General features: G+C 45.0%; 1 protein-coding gene across 1 annotated transcript in view; it reads right to left on the reverse strand.

Moving 5' to 3' along the window:
- Positions 1–15,811, reverse strand: part of EML3 (EMAP like 3) — a 313,736-nt gene that overhangs the window by 18,906 nt on the left and 279,019 nt on the right. Inside the window, exon 20 of the mRNA XM_078660596.1 lies at positions 3,117–3,214. Within this exon, the coding sequence (XP_078516722.1) occupies positions 3,117–3,214 (98 nt within the window). The remainder of the gene's footprint in view (positions 1–3,116; positions 3,215–15,811) is intronic.

Here is a 15,811-nt window from a genome sequence, read left to right on the forward strand (position 1 = left end):
CATTGTTTCTGTTGCTAATTGATTACCCTGGTTCCTTGTGAGCAGGGTGTCCCTTGTTCTTGTTCTCGAGAGCCCTAACCTGGCAGGGGCATCCTCAGGAACAGCCAGAAACCACAAGTACAATCTACATTCCAATTCTCTCCCAGCCCAGGGTTCAGAGGCACTGTGTGCACCCCTAGCAAGTCGGAGAAGGTTGTAACACGAACTAACGTTGGATGGGATATGATGCACCACTAGGCTCCTCTATGTTTACCCCTTGACCCCCAAGCAACCTGACAACCGGGTGCGGACTTTAGGTATAAATAAATGGGACGTCGATTGCTCAGGGTCAATCCTGCCCTATCAGTTACTGAGGCCGTGAATGTGCATTGTGCGACCCGACTCACCAGCGACCTAGGCCTTACCACTAGTGCAGGTTTACACCGTGTATTCTTTCAAGGTTATAGTGTTGGTAATTCTGGTGCTGAGAGAGGTATCAAAAATGGACAACAATCCCATCCTAGACGGCATTTTGTGGCGAGGAGGATGTGCACAGCATTTTTTAATGAACCTCCTCAGTTCTCGTTGCCAATTTTGCGGTCGCTTTATGTGGCTCTCTTTCTGGGGAGGGAAGTTTGGCCTTTGAGCTGCTCTCTAAGTCATCAATGAGCTTAACTTTGTGTTTGAATATGTGTTTTAATAAACCATATATGTACACTTATGATCAAAACACAGTAGTTTAGTCTCACATAGTCCATACTATAGAATTGGTGTGTGTAAATAATGGGTACTACCACGTTGATTGCAAAATAGAGAAATATGGTCTTGAATTTGACTTCAGCAATTAACACAGTAATCAAACCCCTCATTTCCCTGTGTGCATTCCATCCTAAATGCTGCAAGCTCTGGAGATGGAGGATTTTAGGGATTAGCTCCCAACAAGCCTCACAGGGGTGTTCTTTTGATCTGGAGAAAGCAACCAATTTCAGCCTTTAGGGTTGCCATTCTCTTCGAATTTACCTTACAATAAGCCAGCTGCAGGAACGATAATGATCCACTGTGTTGTGGAAGGTAGATAATCACAAGTAGATAATCACAACTTAATAAGATCTGTTCTAATTAGAATGATAAAGAAAACCTGAGATCCATTACGGTCTTTGATGACTAAATTTGCTTCCTCTTTATTACTGGTCTAAATACAAAACAGTCAAGTTAGCTGCGCTGGCCACCAGATGGCACAATTGTACACATTGTGAATTCAAAAGGGAATCATGTTGTAAAATCAACTTAACATTCTGTGTGTTACTAATGTTAAATGTTCTTCAGTAAGCAGCCAGACACTTAATTGAGCGTGTAAATAAGCAGAAGATGTTTCATTAGAGTAAATAAGAGTGTCTAGACACATTTTATTTAGACTTAGTTGTTCCAGTTCATGAGAGGAAACGGTAGGGGCAGGGCTCTCAAGTTTTGAAAGTTCTTTAGGAGTGAAAATTAATTAGCATATTTGATTACATAACAGGACGTGATCCGACGAAATGTGACACATTTGACAACAAAGTCAGCATGGAAAGTGACGTTAATGAAACTATAATAAACAATCAAAATGAATGGGCAATTTATAAAAAAAAATCTAATTCTCAGTGAAATGGACTCATAGGCCCAGATTCATCAAACAAAAATCCGCTCGCAAAGGAATCTGCCCCTTTGCGAGCGGTATTTTTGCATTTGGGATGCATCACCCCAAATGCAAAAATCGCAATTTTAGAAATCGCTAAATTGTGATTATTTGCATTTAAGGAATCTCAAATTGAGATTCCTTAAATGCAATGCATGAAAGTTTTTAAAATAGCGAATTCGCTAATAGGGCACGTAAATTATCATGAAGTACAACTTCATGGTAATTTGCAAAAACTTTGAAAAATGCACTAAAGTGCATTTTTCAAAGTTTCATGTTGCGCACACACATACATGCCCTAAGGGCATGTGTGTGCGCAACATATGTGCACATATCAATTTCAGGGGTGCAACAGGAGCACCCTTGAAATCGCAATCTCAATTTGCGAATCACTAATTGAGATTCGCAAATTGAGATTGTCTTCCCATTCATTCCTATGGGCCTCTAGGCCCATAGGAATGTATGGGGAGGTATTTCTTAATTGCAACTCGCAATTTGCGAGTCGCAATTAAGGAATTCTAAGAAATCGCTATTTTTTAAGTGATTTCTTGATGCATTCCATTTTGCTATTCCTTAATAGCGAATCGGTATTTTTCGCTATTAAGGAATCGCAAATTGGGTTGTTGATGCATCTGGGGGTAAGTCTATAAAAGTAGTGAGCGACACAATAAATATACAAAACAGTGATGGGTAGAGTTGCTTGAAATAATCTCAGCCACTGGGAATCACTCGGGCCGCATCCATCGTTATTTTGTAGACCATGCCACCACCTCAGTTTGGACCAAACTATATCAAATCTGTTTTGATCCTGCTCCAATGATAATAGTCCAGCCCGGACTGCCTTGCCAGGTCGTCTCTGAACCGGAACACAAGCAACCCAGGACCGGTTTCACTCTAGTTATGGGCTCATCAGCCGGGTACAGCTTGGTTCCAGTGGCACAGTGAGCACGGGACCCTCGTCTGGACATACCCATCCCACTTAGGGCTACACAATAAACATACAAAACATTGATGGATAAGTAAGAATTGAGGTCTTTGTAATGGTGACTCTCACACACTTAATAAATGTGAGCACAGGAGCAGGATGATGTGCAAATGGCTTCTTTCGCATTGACTAGCCATCAGTAAGGGACATGTATATGCACATTTTGGACAGAAGGTTTGGTTGACCTCAAGTGCTTGCTTGTATGAGGAGTGTGGGGCCCTCAGCTCTTGTGGGACTTTTATCTCCAGACAAAAGGCTGATTCTTGGAGCTGCCACTTCCTCACCTCCTGTGACAAGAGTGGGAGACAGGATCTGTCCAGAATGCCATGCCTTTAGCACCTTTGTGCAGGGGGTGGAGTTTCATTACAGATAGCCAGACATTTGCCTCCTGCAAAAGGGAAACAGGATAGGCAGGAGGAAGGGGCAAAGGATCTCCCACAGATGTCACATAGCCTCACCTCGACAAGTGACACTTACTGAGCACTTCCCAAAGCGGCTGTACTTCCTCTCGCTTTCCCCCACGCTGTAAATGTAGATGAAGTTGTCGTGAGATCCAATGGCCAAGAAATTCCCATCTGGAAAAAAACAGGGATAGTCATGGCGTCTGCTTGTCTATTGCATACTAGCAGTACAGACATTCATCTCGCATCTTCTACACACCAAATATTCATTGAAGCATACCTCAGGCAACCAATCACCTGCTTATCAATGCTCTAGTTGCGGTGTTGACAATCCTGATTGCGGTAGCACTGCAAGAGTTCCTCCACCCTGTAAGGCAGGGTGCAGGAACTCTTACAACGTTGACAGCCATAGTGCTGAGGGTTCTGTGGCCCTCACAAGATATAATGAGCAAAACATTCCCAGTGATGAAAAACAAATATAAATTGCACGACTGGCTGTATGCCTAAAGTTATCTAATGTGGTTTAGTTCATTTCAATTCTGGGATCTTAGGGAACACTTCGGTTCTTAGGGGCATATTAGCAAGGAATTGTGATATTTATCGCAAAACGCGCTTAGCGCGTTTATTGTTATCACTGCCTATCGCTGGATATGTTAGCAGAGAAAACATGCTATTAGCAACGTTTATCTCCTTTGTGCTAATATATCCAGCAACAGTGGCGAAATGCCTGAATATTGCTGGAAATCCAGCGATATTCACGCATTAACGCCAATGGGGACTTAACCTGACAATCCACCTCCCATTGAACAAATAGGTAAATCATGTTTTTACCAGGCGATAATCGCCCTTAGCGCAACTTTTTTTATCGCTTTGCCTGCTTTGCTAATAGGCGATAGCTGTGTTAATGACTGCTTTGAGTCGCTAACAGTTTGGGTACGCCCACTTTGCATGTCATTAGCGATAAATGTCCCTTACATGCAAAGTGGGACCCAAACCGGTCGCTATCGCCTGAAAGCTGTCGCTAACTGCTGTTAGCGACAGCTTCCTGATAGGGCAATAAAAATATCGCCACTTTAGCGGCAAACAGTGCTGCTGAAGCGGCGATATTGCTAATATGCCCCTTAGTCTTTAGCAAGAGCATTAATTCTGTAGAGAGATATAGACATTGGGCTTGGGGTGGGACAACAAATAACCTTTTAACTGTAGCTCTTTCATGGAAGAAAAACACCCCGTAATGCTCTAAGATCAGCACTAACTGGCAGGAGTGAGCAGAGCATGGGCAATACAGCTGCATAAGTCAGACCCTCCAGGATTTCGCGATTTCGCGATTTGCCGCGAAATCGGCACTTTTGTAAAAATGCCGCGATTTTTACGAAAGTGCCCGCGAAATCCTGGAGGGTCTGCCTTGACAGTAACACTATAGTGCAGTGCAACTCCCCATTCCCACCCCCTTCCTGCGTCATCAAAGGGGAAGTGCTCCGCAGTGTCCTATGATGATTGAAATAGCAATGGCCTCCTCTGTTCGGATCTCCATGAAGTGTAGATATCTTAGGCGACTCATTACACTACGGTATCGTGCCACTATGCAATGAAGCCCATCAAATTATTTCATCCTCTAAACGTGCTCTAGGCGCACCTTATATATTTTTGTTTGTTCGTTTTTTTAAAAGGCAGCTTGTTACCCTCTCATATGGCAGTACTCAAAAGTAAACTTCTACCCTTCAAAGTAACTCCAGTACAACCCTGACACTGAGGTGCAGTGCGACTCCCCCTCCCGCGTCATCATGGGAGCAGTGCTGCGCAGTGTCCCTCGCATTCTGGTTGGGAAAGAAAAGGAAATGGCTCAGTCAGCGCCCCCCTCAAACTCTCGAGACTTCCAAATAGCCCATTTCTTCCAGAGAAAGCTTGAAAGCTTTTGTTGCTCGCCGGTGGGAGGAGCCTGTTTGCATGCTGACAGGCCACAACAAACGCTCACAAAAGCAGGGAGCAGTGGCACCGTGACCCCGTGCCTTCAGCAAACAGAATTTGAGAAACGCAGCGTTGTTTTTTTTCTCTGCATGTTCTACGGCGTCTCCGTTTCAGCTGATTCAGGAAAAAAACAGCTGAAGAACTTCATTTTAAGCACGAGGCTCCATCCAACGCAGAAATCAGGGCATACGGTCGGGAGTCAGAGGTGATCCATTCCTTACACTGTATTTAGTTAATTGCTTAAATAATGCTGCAGCTGTACTTTTTTCTTTGGATAAAAGCACATGGAAATATTTTTGTCGTTTTGTTTAGTGCATGATTTATTATACTGAGAGAGCACAAGTCTGAAAAATGTATAAGTGCACCATATTTACAAGCACGTAGTTAGTTTAAACATGCTTTTGCACACGAGTGTTTTATATTTAGAAGTGAAATACACAGAGTGTCTTATATTCAGTAGTGAAATGTATAGAATGTTTAAGTAGAGTAACAATAATCATAACTGTGTGAGATTAATGTAGAAATGTTGGAATGAATATGAAAACCTCATGTTCTCATGTTAAAGGAATCATGTTAGAGTTGAATAGAACTCTAAAAATCCAGTATATTGTGTAGGCCTTAGGGCAATTCACAGCAAATCTAAACGTGCTGCTAAAATAATGTGAGATGGAGTTAATCTGGTTCTTTCACAAATGTATTATCGAATTAAGTTTAAAATATATGCTTTATAGATGTGTTATTTTAGAAACGTATGCTAGTTAAGAATGTTGCTGTTTAAATCAAGTTAATGTTTTAAGAGTGCAGGGACCTGCTTCATGTAAATCAAGTAGGCCTGAACTGATAATGTCATATCGTTTGAACTGCCATGTGCTCGTTAGGGAAGAAGTCGAGAGGTGTCCAGCACCGAGCTTTGAGTGTGTTTTACGACCTAAAGATATGGTGGAGTCTGGAATTTGAGGCCCACTGCAGGACGAACTGTATGCAGGTGCGAGGGTCCTAATCAGCTCGAATGAAAGGGACTTTGTTCAGTGGCGCCTTGCGCAGGCCTGTAGGAGTTTCCAGGAATTTAGGGGGTATCGGCGCATTGGAGAAGAAGCCTGGGAACCAAGGTCAACTTTAACGAGGGTCTTCAAGAGTACCATCATGGAGTTTGCCGCGCAAAGATGTACCACGTGAGGGGCGTCCCAAGGGGCGTTTCTTTTGGAAATGTGATTTGGTATTAGGGAAAGCGACCCGGGAGGAGAGCAGAGCAGATGATTTTTGGGAGCCTAAGGAAGCGGATGGGTAGGCAGATAGGCTGATCAGGAGAGACCCATTATCAGAGAAGAGACAAAGAGAAGTGCGTGATCTTCTTAGGAAGTCACCACGGCTGACACCTAGAGGGGTAAAGATCTTGTTAAGTAGGGATGTCACTTAGTGTAGTGTAGGGACAGACTAACCTGAATTTTTCTTTTCTGTAATGACTTTGAGGTTGCAACTTGTATCCATTTTGGCAACGCTTATGTTGTTGGAGGTTGTACTCATTATTCTGTTTTTCAGACTCAGACTATTCAAAAAGTTCATGTTCATAGTGATACCGATTTATCTTCTGAATCTCATTTTGAGAAGTTTGTATCTTCAGTTATCTTTGACTTTATATTAAATCTTTGAAACTTAAATTTGGTCAGTGATCATTTAGAGTGGTGTAAGTTCTTAAATTGATTGACCTATTGTTAGATTACCTTTTACTCAATGGCAGGTACCAACGATTCAGTCGACATAGTTTGGGATTTGGTAAGGTAACTAGTAACCAGAAATCCCGCGTTAGCAGTTGGTAGCAGAGTGAGGATGGTTATCTTCTTGAGGAAGGTAATCTAGAGAGGTTAGTTTACCCCAAGGCCCGAGACGTCGAGAGACGAGCAGCGGAAGAATCGTGTGCCGAAAGGTGCAGACGGTGCGAGAAAAGCAGCAGTATCGGAGGAGAGTGAGTATAAAAAGGGTCATGCGTGAACAGATTGCGGTGTTTTGTGTTGTATTTGTATTGTAATGTCTTGCGGAGTTGAATGCCTGTAGAGTGAATGAGAGAAGGTTGTGAGCGCGCGCAACCTGGTAAGCTGGTTACCTGGTAAACGGGTGAACTGGTGAAATCTTAAGTTCAGGCCAGAGCTTAAGTGGTTTTGGGTGTATCGAACATCCAGGGTAGTTGTCGACCATAGTACGGAGGTCACGAGGTACCATTGACCGCCGTGGATGCAAGATAGGGGGAGAGTAAGAGTGAGTGTATGAGTAACGGACGCTGGTCGAAAGTTACTGCGTGTGAGTAACCTATCGGAGAAGGCGATTGTCTGGAAGTAAACGGAAAGACATTTCGCCAAGTTAAGGTGACAACTACAGAGAAAGACTGTGGGCGTACAGTCAAGAAAGGTGATCGCTTGGACGGAAGTAATCATTTTTCAGAGTATGAATGGGACGCGTGCATGACCGAGGAGACGAGCTGAGAAAGGAGGGGAACTGCTGCGAAGGGGGACGGGTGACGTCGGCTAGAGCCGCGCTGTGATTGAGCGGTTGGTGTGACGTTAGCTAGAGCCGCGCTCTGGTTGGGCGGCTAGAGTGACGTCGGAGGAAAGTCGCGTACGGATAGGCCAGTTAGTGTGAACGGGGCTGAGATTGGTGGAATATCATCAGGAAGTAAACAAACGCGGAGAAAGAGCGAAATCATGAAGTGTTTTAAGTGTTTGAAAGGGATTTTTAAACGTAAACGAAGTGAACATTATTACGGGGAAGAGGCTCCGCCGGAGGGTACACCAGCTCATTATATGGCAACGAATGTGGGGCTGCATACCATATTATGGATTGGGGCTTGGAATAAGCTTACGGAAGGGAATGAGGAAATGCAGTTCCCGAGGTACGGGACGTTTAAGTTAGAGGTGTTACATCGGCTAAAAGCAACCATGTCCTCATTGAAACCTTCGCCCAGACCAACACAGTTTGAGGCCCTTAATGCATGGATTAGGGCTGCACACGACAGAAATTTGAACAGGCGTCAACAAAGACTGACGCGATCGGTAAGAGCAGTGCGAGATTCTAAATGGGATGAGGAAGCAAAGCGGTGGAGGGTACAGGTTATTGAGGTGGAAAAAATGTATCCGATGAGGGAGGTGGCAGGAGGAGGAGGAAACCTCATGGAAGAAGACGAAGAAAGCGAGTCGGAGGACAATCTGATAAACAGATTGTTAATGGATAGACCACCTCCGAGAGTGGGGGTGATAGAAGATAGAGGGCTCGCAAGGGAAGATGGGAATACCATAGAGGGGTATACACCACTCCCTATATCGGAATGGACACCTACCAAAGGTGGGGAGACACCTCAACCTAGCACAGTACAGAGTGTAGTGGGAAGGTTTGTGGTGCAGAAAACGCCAGCCACCGAAAGGGTTGAGTCCTTTGGATTGCCAGATGCTCTTCAAGTGCCTGTTACCATAGGACCTATAGTATCGATCTATAACCCAGAGAGAGATAGAGAGGAAGAACAGAGGCAATTGGATAGAGAAAGGATCGAGATGGAAAGGAGGAATAACGTGACAAATGCATGGAAGCAATTGCCAGGTTCGGTAACGTGGAATACCCCATTAGATACATCTGTGGGTCCCAACACAGGACAGGGAGGTCTGAGAGGACCGATGGACCTACGGGGACCGCGGCCAAAGTCCTATACAGAATTAAGAGCTCATTTGAGGGAATGGGATGGGTCCGCAGTAACCCCGAGTAATAGGTCAAGAACAGAACCAGAATGGGAAAGTAGAGGTAACGGGACTGTATCTCATTGTGGGGCCAGCGAAAGTAGTCAGGGGCGGGAAGGCCAAAGTCAGGAGAATAGAGGAGTTACACGTCCTACGGAGGAGAGGGAACAGCAGGAGCAAAATAGTAGGAGTGTAGAGTGTGAGGAGATGTCCCGTCTCTGGGAGAAAGGAGGAGATGAAATGGTACGAGCTTTTCAGAATAGATTTAGGTGCCTTCATCATGTACTCGGAGAAGATGTTCAACATTGGAGAAAGGAGAACAGCGATAGGTCCCGCCACGCCTCGAATAATCAGGAATCACAGGGGAGTAGTGAAGAAAGAGGGAGTAATGGAACATCTTACCCTGCATCCCGGGAAACTAGCCAGGATGTGGAGAGAGGGGCTATGAGGCATGAAGGAGTGTTCCACCACCCACCTCGAGAGGATGGAAAGGCATGGGACCTAGAGAGATGGGAACAGGGGAGGACTCCCTATAACTCACCTATACCTAAACGTAGATCTCGGAGCTGGGATGGGAGAGATGTGGATGGAGGAGCTAAATTGAGTGTCTTGAAAGCTGAAATTAAGGCAAAGAGGCTCGATGTTACTAGTTTAAAATCAGATGTTGATGAGATAATAGATGGAACATTGCCTTTGGAAAGGATAGAATTGTATGAACAGGATGAGTTATTGTTTATGGCAAAGGATATTACTAGGAAAGCTAGAGCGTTTCATGAGAAACTGACTGATTTGGCAGACAGGTATGCCGTGGATTTATCTAGGACAAGGGCATTACAGAGTAACCACAGATTACAGTACGCAGACCAGGATCTAGATGAGAAGAGAACTACTGGATTAAAAACACACATAAGAGAGCTGGTATCAGGGATAAGAGTGTGGAGAGAATTGGACAAATGGGAAGAAAGGTGGTCGAAAAAGGGCACAGTTAGACGAAGTGCAAATGTGATGACCCCCGAGGGAAGGGTAATGCATATGGAGGCATTCCCTTTGCGAGAAATATCAAACGGAAATTATGTACATGTGCCCTGGAGTAGAGGAGACTTAGCTGCATTTACCAACTCATTTCCGAAGTTAAGGGACAATCCAGTAGAGTGGTATAAGCAGGTAGAAAGGTTTGTCAAGATCTCGAAAGTATTGTGGATCGATTTGAACACGTTGTTTGACATCGTGGTCCCATCTGATTTGTGGACCCCGTGCAAAACTAGTGTTGAATGGCCAAATACTGAACCAGTGAGGGATGCTCGGACTAATGGACCGTCCGAGATTGTCATGCGAAAATATGAAAGGGTGATAGCATGGCTGAAAGATAAGGTACCACCACAGGATATAGATTGGGTGAAAATAGACCGAACAAGGCAGGAACCCAAGGAGACAGTTCACGAGTTTTATGAAAGATTATTGAAAACATTCAAGCAATACAGTGGACTAGATGTAATGGATCCCAAAGACATAGGGCAGTTTGTGTCAAAGTTTGTCTTGGGGTTGAGACCTGATATTTGTTTGATGATACAGCAACATTTAATCTGTTGGCAGAACAAACCACTAGATGAGATTTTACGTTATGCGAGATACTGTAGTGACGAGATAGATTCTAAAGCCAAGAATCTAAAGGAGAAATTGATGGTGGTGCAAATGCAGTCCGCTGGGAAGGGTGGCCAGCAGAAGCAGGGGATGGGACGAAAACCAAATGGTCAGAACAAAGATAATGAAGAAGGGCAGAGACCTAGGATAGACTTTGCCACTTTAAAGAAAACGACGAAGTGCCATCAGTGTCACCAGGTGGGGCATTGGCGACGCGAGTGTCCCTTTAACCCTGAAAATGGAGAGCTAGAAGTAGAAGAGCAGGTCCAAGAAGTCCCGACTCAAAAGGTGACAGTTCCAGGTAGCAAGGTGGCCAAAGGGGGGACTTCGGCTCCACGGGCCCAGTTCCCACAGCCACCGAAGGTAGCGACAGGGGGAAAGGTCTTTAAACAAATGCCTCTATTCATCGAGGAAGAAAAGTGTTATTACATTGATCCATTGACAGGACAACGTGTGAGCAGTGAAGAGGACTGTACCCTCGGGGCAGTCCTAGAGGTGGATCAAAGAGGGCCATTTGTTGAGGCAGAGGTGGCAGGGTGTCCCACTACGTTCTTGGTGGATACTGGGGCTACCCGATCAACTCTGAGATCAGCGGTGGTTCCAGACTTGCCGATGTCAGGGGAAACAATCCAGGTGGTAGGAGTCGCAAATACAAGGATGACTAGTCCCTTGACAGAACCAGTGTCTGTGAAAATTGGAAACCACATGAACGAACATCAGTTTGTGGTTTGTGACTCGAGTCCGGTATGTCTGTTAGGAAGGGATTTGTTGTGCAAATTGAACTGCACCATATACTGCACCCCGCAAGGAGTGGAGGTACAGACTACCGACGAAGATGCTACTTTTAAGGTGGCCAATTCAAAATCCTGTGTAGAACTATATCCTACTCTGACTGTAGAAGATCTTCCCCAAGACCTACGAGATGCAGTGGCGTCAGAGGTATGGGATTTCACCGGAGAGGAAATAGGATTGATTAAAGGGGTAGAACCGGTAAAAATTCTGGTAAAACCAAATGCTGAGTTTCCAAGAACGCCTCAATACAAATTGTCACAGGAAACGATTGCAGGAATAAAACCTGTGATTGAGTCAATGATACAACAGGGAATACTGAAAGAAATCGTGGGCAGTCCTTGTAACTCCCCGATAATGGGTTTGCAGAAACCTAGTGGGAAATTCAGGATAGTACAGGATTTACGAAAGATTAACAACATAGTTGTTTCATGTTGTCCCGTGGTACCGAATCCTTCAGTGATACTGTTTCAAATACCATGTCAAGCAGAATGGTTTACAGTGATAGATCTTTGCCAGGCTTTCTTTTCAATCCCATTGGATGAAGAGAGCAGGTATCTTTTTGCTTTTAAAATGGAAGATCGCGTTTTAACATGGTGTCGAATCCCACAAGGATTCACAGACAGCCCATCCATCTTCAATCAGTTGTTGAAAAAGAATCTCGAAAATCTAGTACTGCCCCAGAACTCGGTTCTGGTCCAATACATAGATGACCTACTTGTTGCGTCAGAGACAGAGGAAGCCTGTAAAGCAGATTCAATTGCCTTACTGAACCATTTAGCTGAAACTGGACATAAGGTATCTCCGAGCAAGTTGCAGTACTGTCTGACAGAAGTACAGTATTTAGGGCACCGGTTAGAGAAAGGAAAACGTAAGGTGTCACCAGAGAGGATTGAGGCGATAATGAAGATGAATGCGCCTACAACACAGAGAGAAGTTAGAATGTTCCTAGGAATGGTGGGTTACTGCCGACAGTGGATAGTTAACTTTTCACTGAAAGCAAAACCCTTACAGAAACTGACGCACAAGGAGGTGAGTGATCCGGTACCATGGGACGAAGAATGCTTGGTGGCGTTCTTGCAGCTGAGAGACGATTTGTGTCGTGCTCCGGCTCTGGGAATGCCCGATTACGAGAAGTCATTTTCACTCTATTGCTGTGAGAGAGAGGGATGTGCTTTGTCAGTCTGGGCACAGACCCACGGAAATGCCCGTAGACCAGTTGCATATTTTTCGGCTACATTAGATCCAGTAGCCGCAGCGTTGCCCGGATGTCTCAAATCCGTTGCTGCAACGGGTGTCAGCATTGAAAGGAGCGAGAGTATTGTGATGGGACATCCAGTGGTGGTGTATGTACCACATTCAGTTGAATTGCTAATGACCAGGACGAAGACGCAGCATCTGACCAATAGTAGGCTCACGCGCTACGAGCAAGTTATTCTTGCCGCGGAGAACGTGACCCTCAGGAGATGCTCTGTCTTGAATCCTGCTACTTTAATGCCATTACCTACTGTAATAGAAGGCGAAGGATGTGAAGACCACGATTGCCTTGATGTGACTGAACTATGCACGAAACCCAGACCAGATATTGTGGATGAGCCGTTGTCTGACCCCGATGAAATTTATTTTGTTGATGGCTCATGTTTAAGAGACGATACTGGTCGGTTGAGAGCAGCTTATGCTGTTTGTACCATTACTGGAGTTGTGGAAGCCGCTTGCCTGGAAGGAGTACATTCCGCACAGGTAGCAGAAATCATTGCCCTAACTCGTGCCTGCATAGCAGGAAACGGAAAGAGAGTCACCATATACACTGACAGCCAATATGGTTTCGGTGTGGTTCATGATTTCGGGCAGTTGTGGTCTCAGAGGGGTTACATGACCTCCTCTGGTTCGCCCATTCGAAACGGAGAATTTGTGAGGTTGTTGTTAGAAGCATTACAAGGTCCAGTTGACATCGCAATAGTAAAGTGTGTAGCACATACTAAAAATACAGATTTTGTGTCACAAGGCAACAGATACGCTGATGAAGTCGCACGTTATTGTGCGGAACAAGATTATTCATTTTCAAAAGTGGAAATAGATGGTGCTGAAGAAAAGACTGAATTAAGCATGATGTTAGAAACTGTAGACACTTGGGAGGATTTAAGAATGATGCAGGAGAACGCACCTGAAACAGAGAAAAAGGCTTGGGAAATAGCAGGTTGCGTGCGAAGTGAAATGGATTTTTGGGTTTCGGCAGATGGGAGGGCTGTGTTACCTGAAGAATTAGCTAATCCCATGGCGAGAGAAATACATGGTCCAGTACATCTAGGAAGGGATGCTATGATGAGAGTGTTTAGGCAAACTTGGTATTGCCCTAAATTTAGAATAGCAGCAGAATCAGTATGTAAGCGATGTGTTACCTGCCAACAACTGAATGTAGGCAAACGAACACCAGTCACACTGAGTCACATTGGGAGGTCGGGGGGGCCTTTCAATAGAATGCAACTAGATTTCATCGAAATGCCAAGAGTAAATCGCCTTCGGTATGTGTTGGTGATTGTATGCGTATTTTCCAGATGGGTTGAAGCGTACCCTACACGTAGGTGCGATACACTCACAGTGGCTAAATTGTTGCTCAGGGAGTTGATACCGCGCTTCGGGGTGCCTGCCTCTCTGGAATCGGACAGAGGAAAACATTTTAACAGCGAAATAGTGAAGATGTTGTGCTCCACACTGAATATCGATCAAAAGCTGCATTGTAGTTATCGACCAGAAGCTTCAGGAATTGTGGAACAAGTGAACGGCACTTTGAAGAATAGATTGGCTAAAGTAGTGGCATCCACATCTTTGAGTTGGCCAGATGCTCTTCCCTTAGTGCTTATGAGCATGCGCAGCACCCCTGACAGGAGGACAGGTCTCTCTCCGCACGAGATTCTGATGGGGAGGGCCATGAGACTTCCCACAGTTCCAACTGCTGCCCTATTGAATATTACAGATGATCTGATCTTGGATTATTGTAAAGGACTGTCTGACGCCATCCATTCTGTGTCCCTTCAGGTGCATGCGGCTGAAGTTCCAGCATCGAGGAACCTGTGTCATGACCTGAACCCAGGGGACTGGGTGTTGGTTAAAAAACACGTCCGGAAGAACTGCCTAGATGTTCGCTGGCGTGGGCCCTTTCAGGTAATCCTGATAACGAACACCGCGGTGAAGTGCGGGGGGCTGCCAAATTGGATCCATGCATCCCATACTCGAAGAGTTCCAGCACCTCTAGAAGAAACAGCTCCTATCCCAGACGAAAACCCGGAAGTGGAAGAAGAGTCGCAAGAAGGGATCGAAGCAGCTGAGGGGGTGTCGGAAGAAGTTGGGAACGCATCGGATTCAGAAGAAGAGCGAAGGCAGAACGGCAGTGAGACTGAGGACGCAACTGAAGGAGAGAGCAGCAGTGAATACGAAACAGACACAGATCAGTACCAGAGTGATCAAGAACCGAGTGTGAGGACGAGATATAGGAGAACAAGGTGTGAGGCTGCCACTTGGCCGGGAAGAGACAGGAGGCTAAGTTTGAGGTCGGCTCAGGAAGAAACACTTGTTCCTATATCTGAAGACTCGGATCAGGAAGAAGATACCCAGGAGGGAACCGAGGAGGGCCCTAGAAGATCAAGGAGGGTGCGAGTGCCTAGTAGAAGATACTCTACTCCTGATTGGACCTACCTCGTTGCAGATGTCGGTGGGGCACAGAACCGGGAGGGTCAGGGAAGTGAACCTGATCAGAACTGACCCAATCATCACTGTACAAATTCTGTTCCTGCTACCGGGGGCGGAGACTGAAAGGTTGCTGACACTCAACATCGTCTATCCCCCTCTCCTAAGCGGAATAAGAAAATTGATTTTAGAAACAGTTGAATTTCCAGTTTGCTGTTCACGATATCCAGTGTTGGAGGGAACTCTCCTTCGGTTAGAAATGCTTGAGCGAGTAGTGGAAGCTCTTGGAATGCTCATTGTTTTGGACTAACACTTTGTTGTAAAAAGACTTTTTGAAAGGACTTTGAAAAATTACTGCAAGATAACCTAGCGCCGAGTGGAAGAAGAAAATTGGTAGGGGTTTCTTTTTAGCGGATGGAGAAGGGCTAGGGTTGTCTGTTTTCTACAGGACTTTAAGATGTTTGGCGGAGTAAATTGTCGGCTTCCAAGTGTTCCAAAGAGGGACAATATGTAAAAGAAAGACTTTGTACAGAGAGAAGAAGAAGCGAATGCTGAAAGAAAGTCAAGAACTACACTGTTTGAGAACATGGAGGCTGGCAACCCGAACCGCAGGGCAAAATGTATAGTTGGCACATTGTTGGGAGTAGTGATTTCCTTGATAGTTTTAGTGGTTACTGTTTCATACATAGTGGGACACGAGAGAGATGCAACTGCAGTCAAGGAGGTCAAGGGAGTGTCAACACCGAAAACTACCATTATTAATGATAAGGGAAACATCAATGATAAAGACAAAGCGTTGTTAGATGCAGAAGTAAAAAGGTTACACACGGATGAGTCACAGGGAAATTACAGGTCAAATGCTTATGCTAAATTGCTTTATGAATACGTTGATGCCATGGAGGTGAAGAATTGCTACGTTTGTATGCAATTACCAGCTTCTGTGGAGGAGGGTATCAGATACCATCATCTT

Source organism: Lissotriton helveticus, chromosome 9 (assembly GCF_964261635.1).
Source record: "Lissotriton helveticus chromosome 9, aLisHel1.1, whole genome shotgun sequence".
NCBI classification, from domain to species: domain Eukaryota; kingdom Metazoa; phylum Chordata; class Amphibia; order Caudata; family Salamandridae; genus Lissotriton; species Lissotriton helveticus.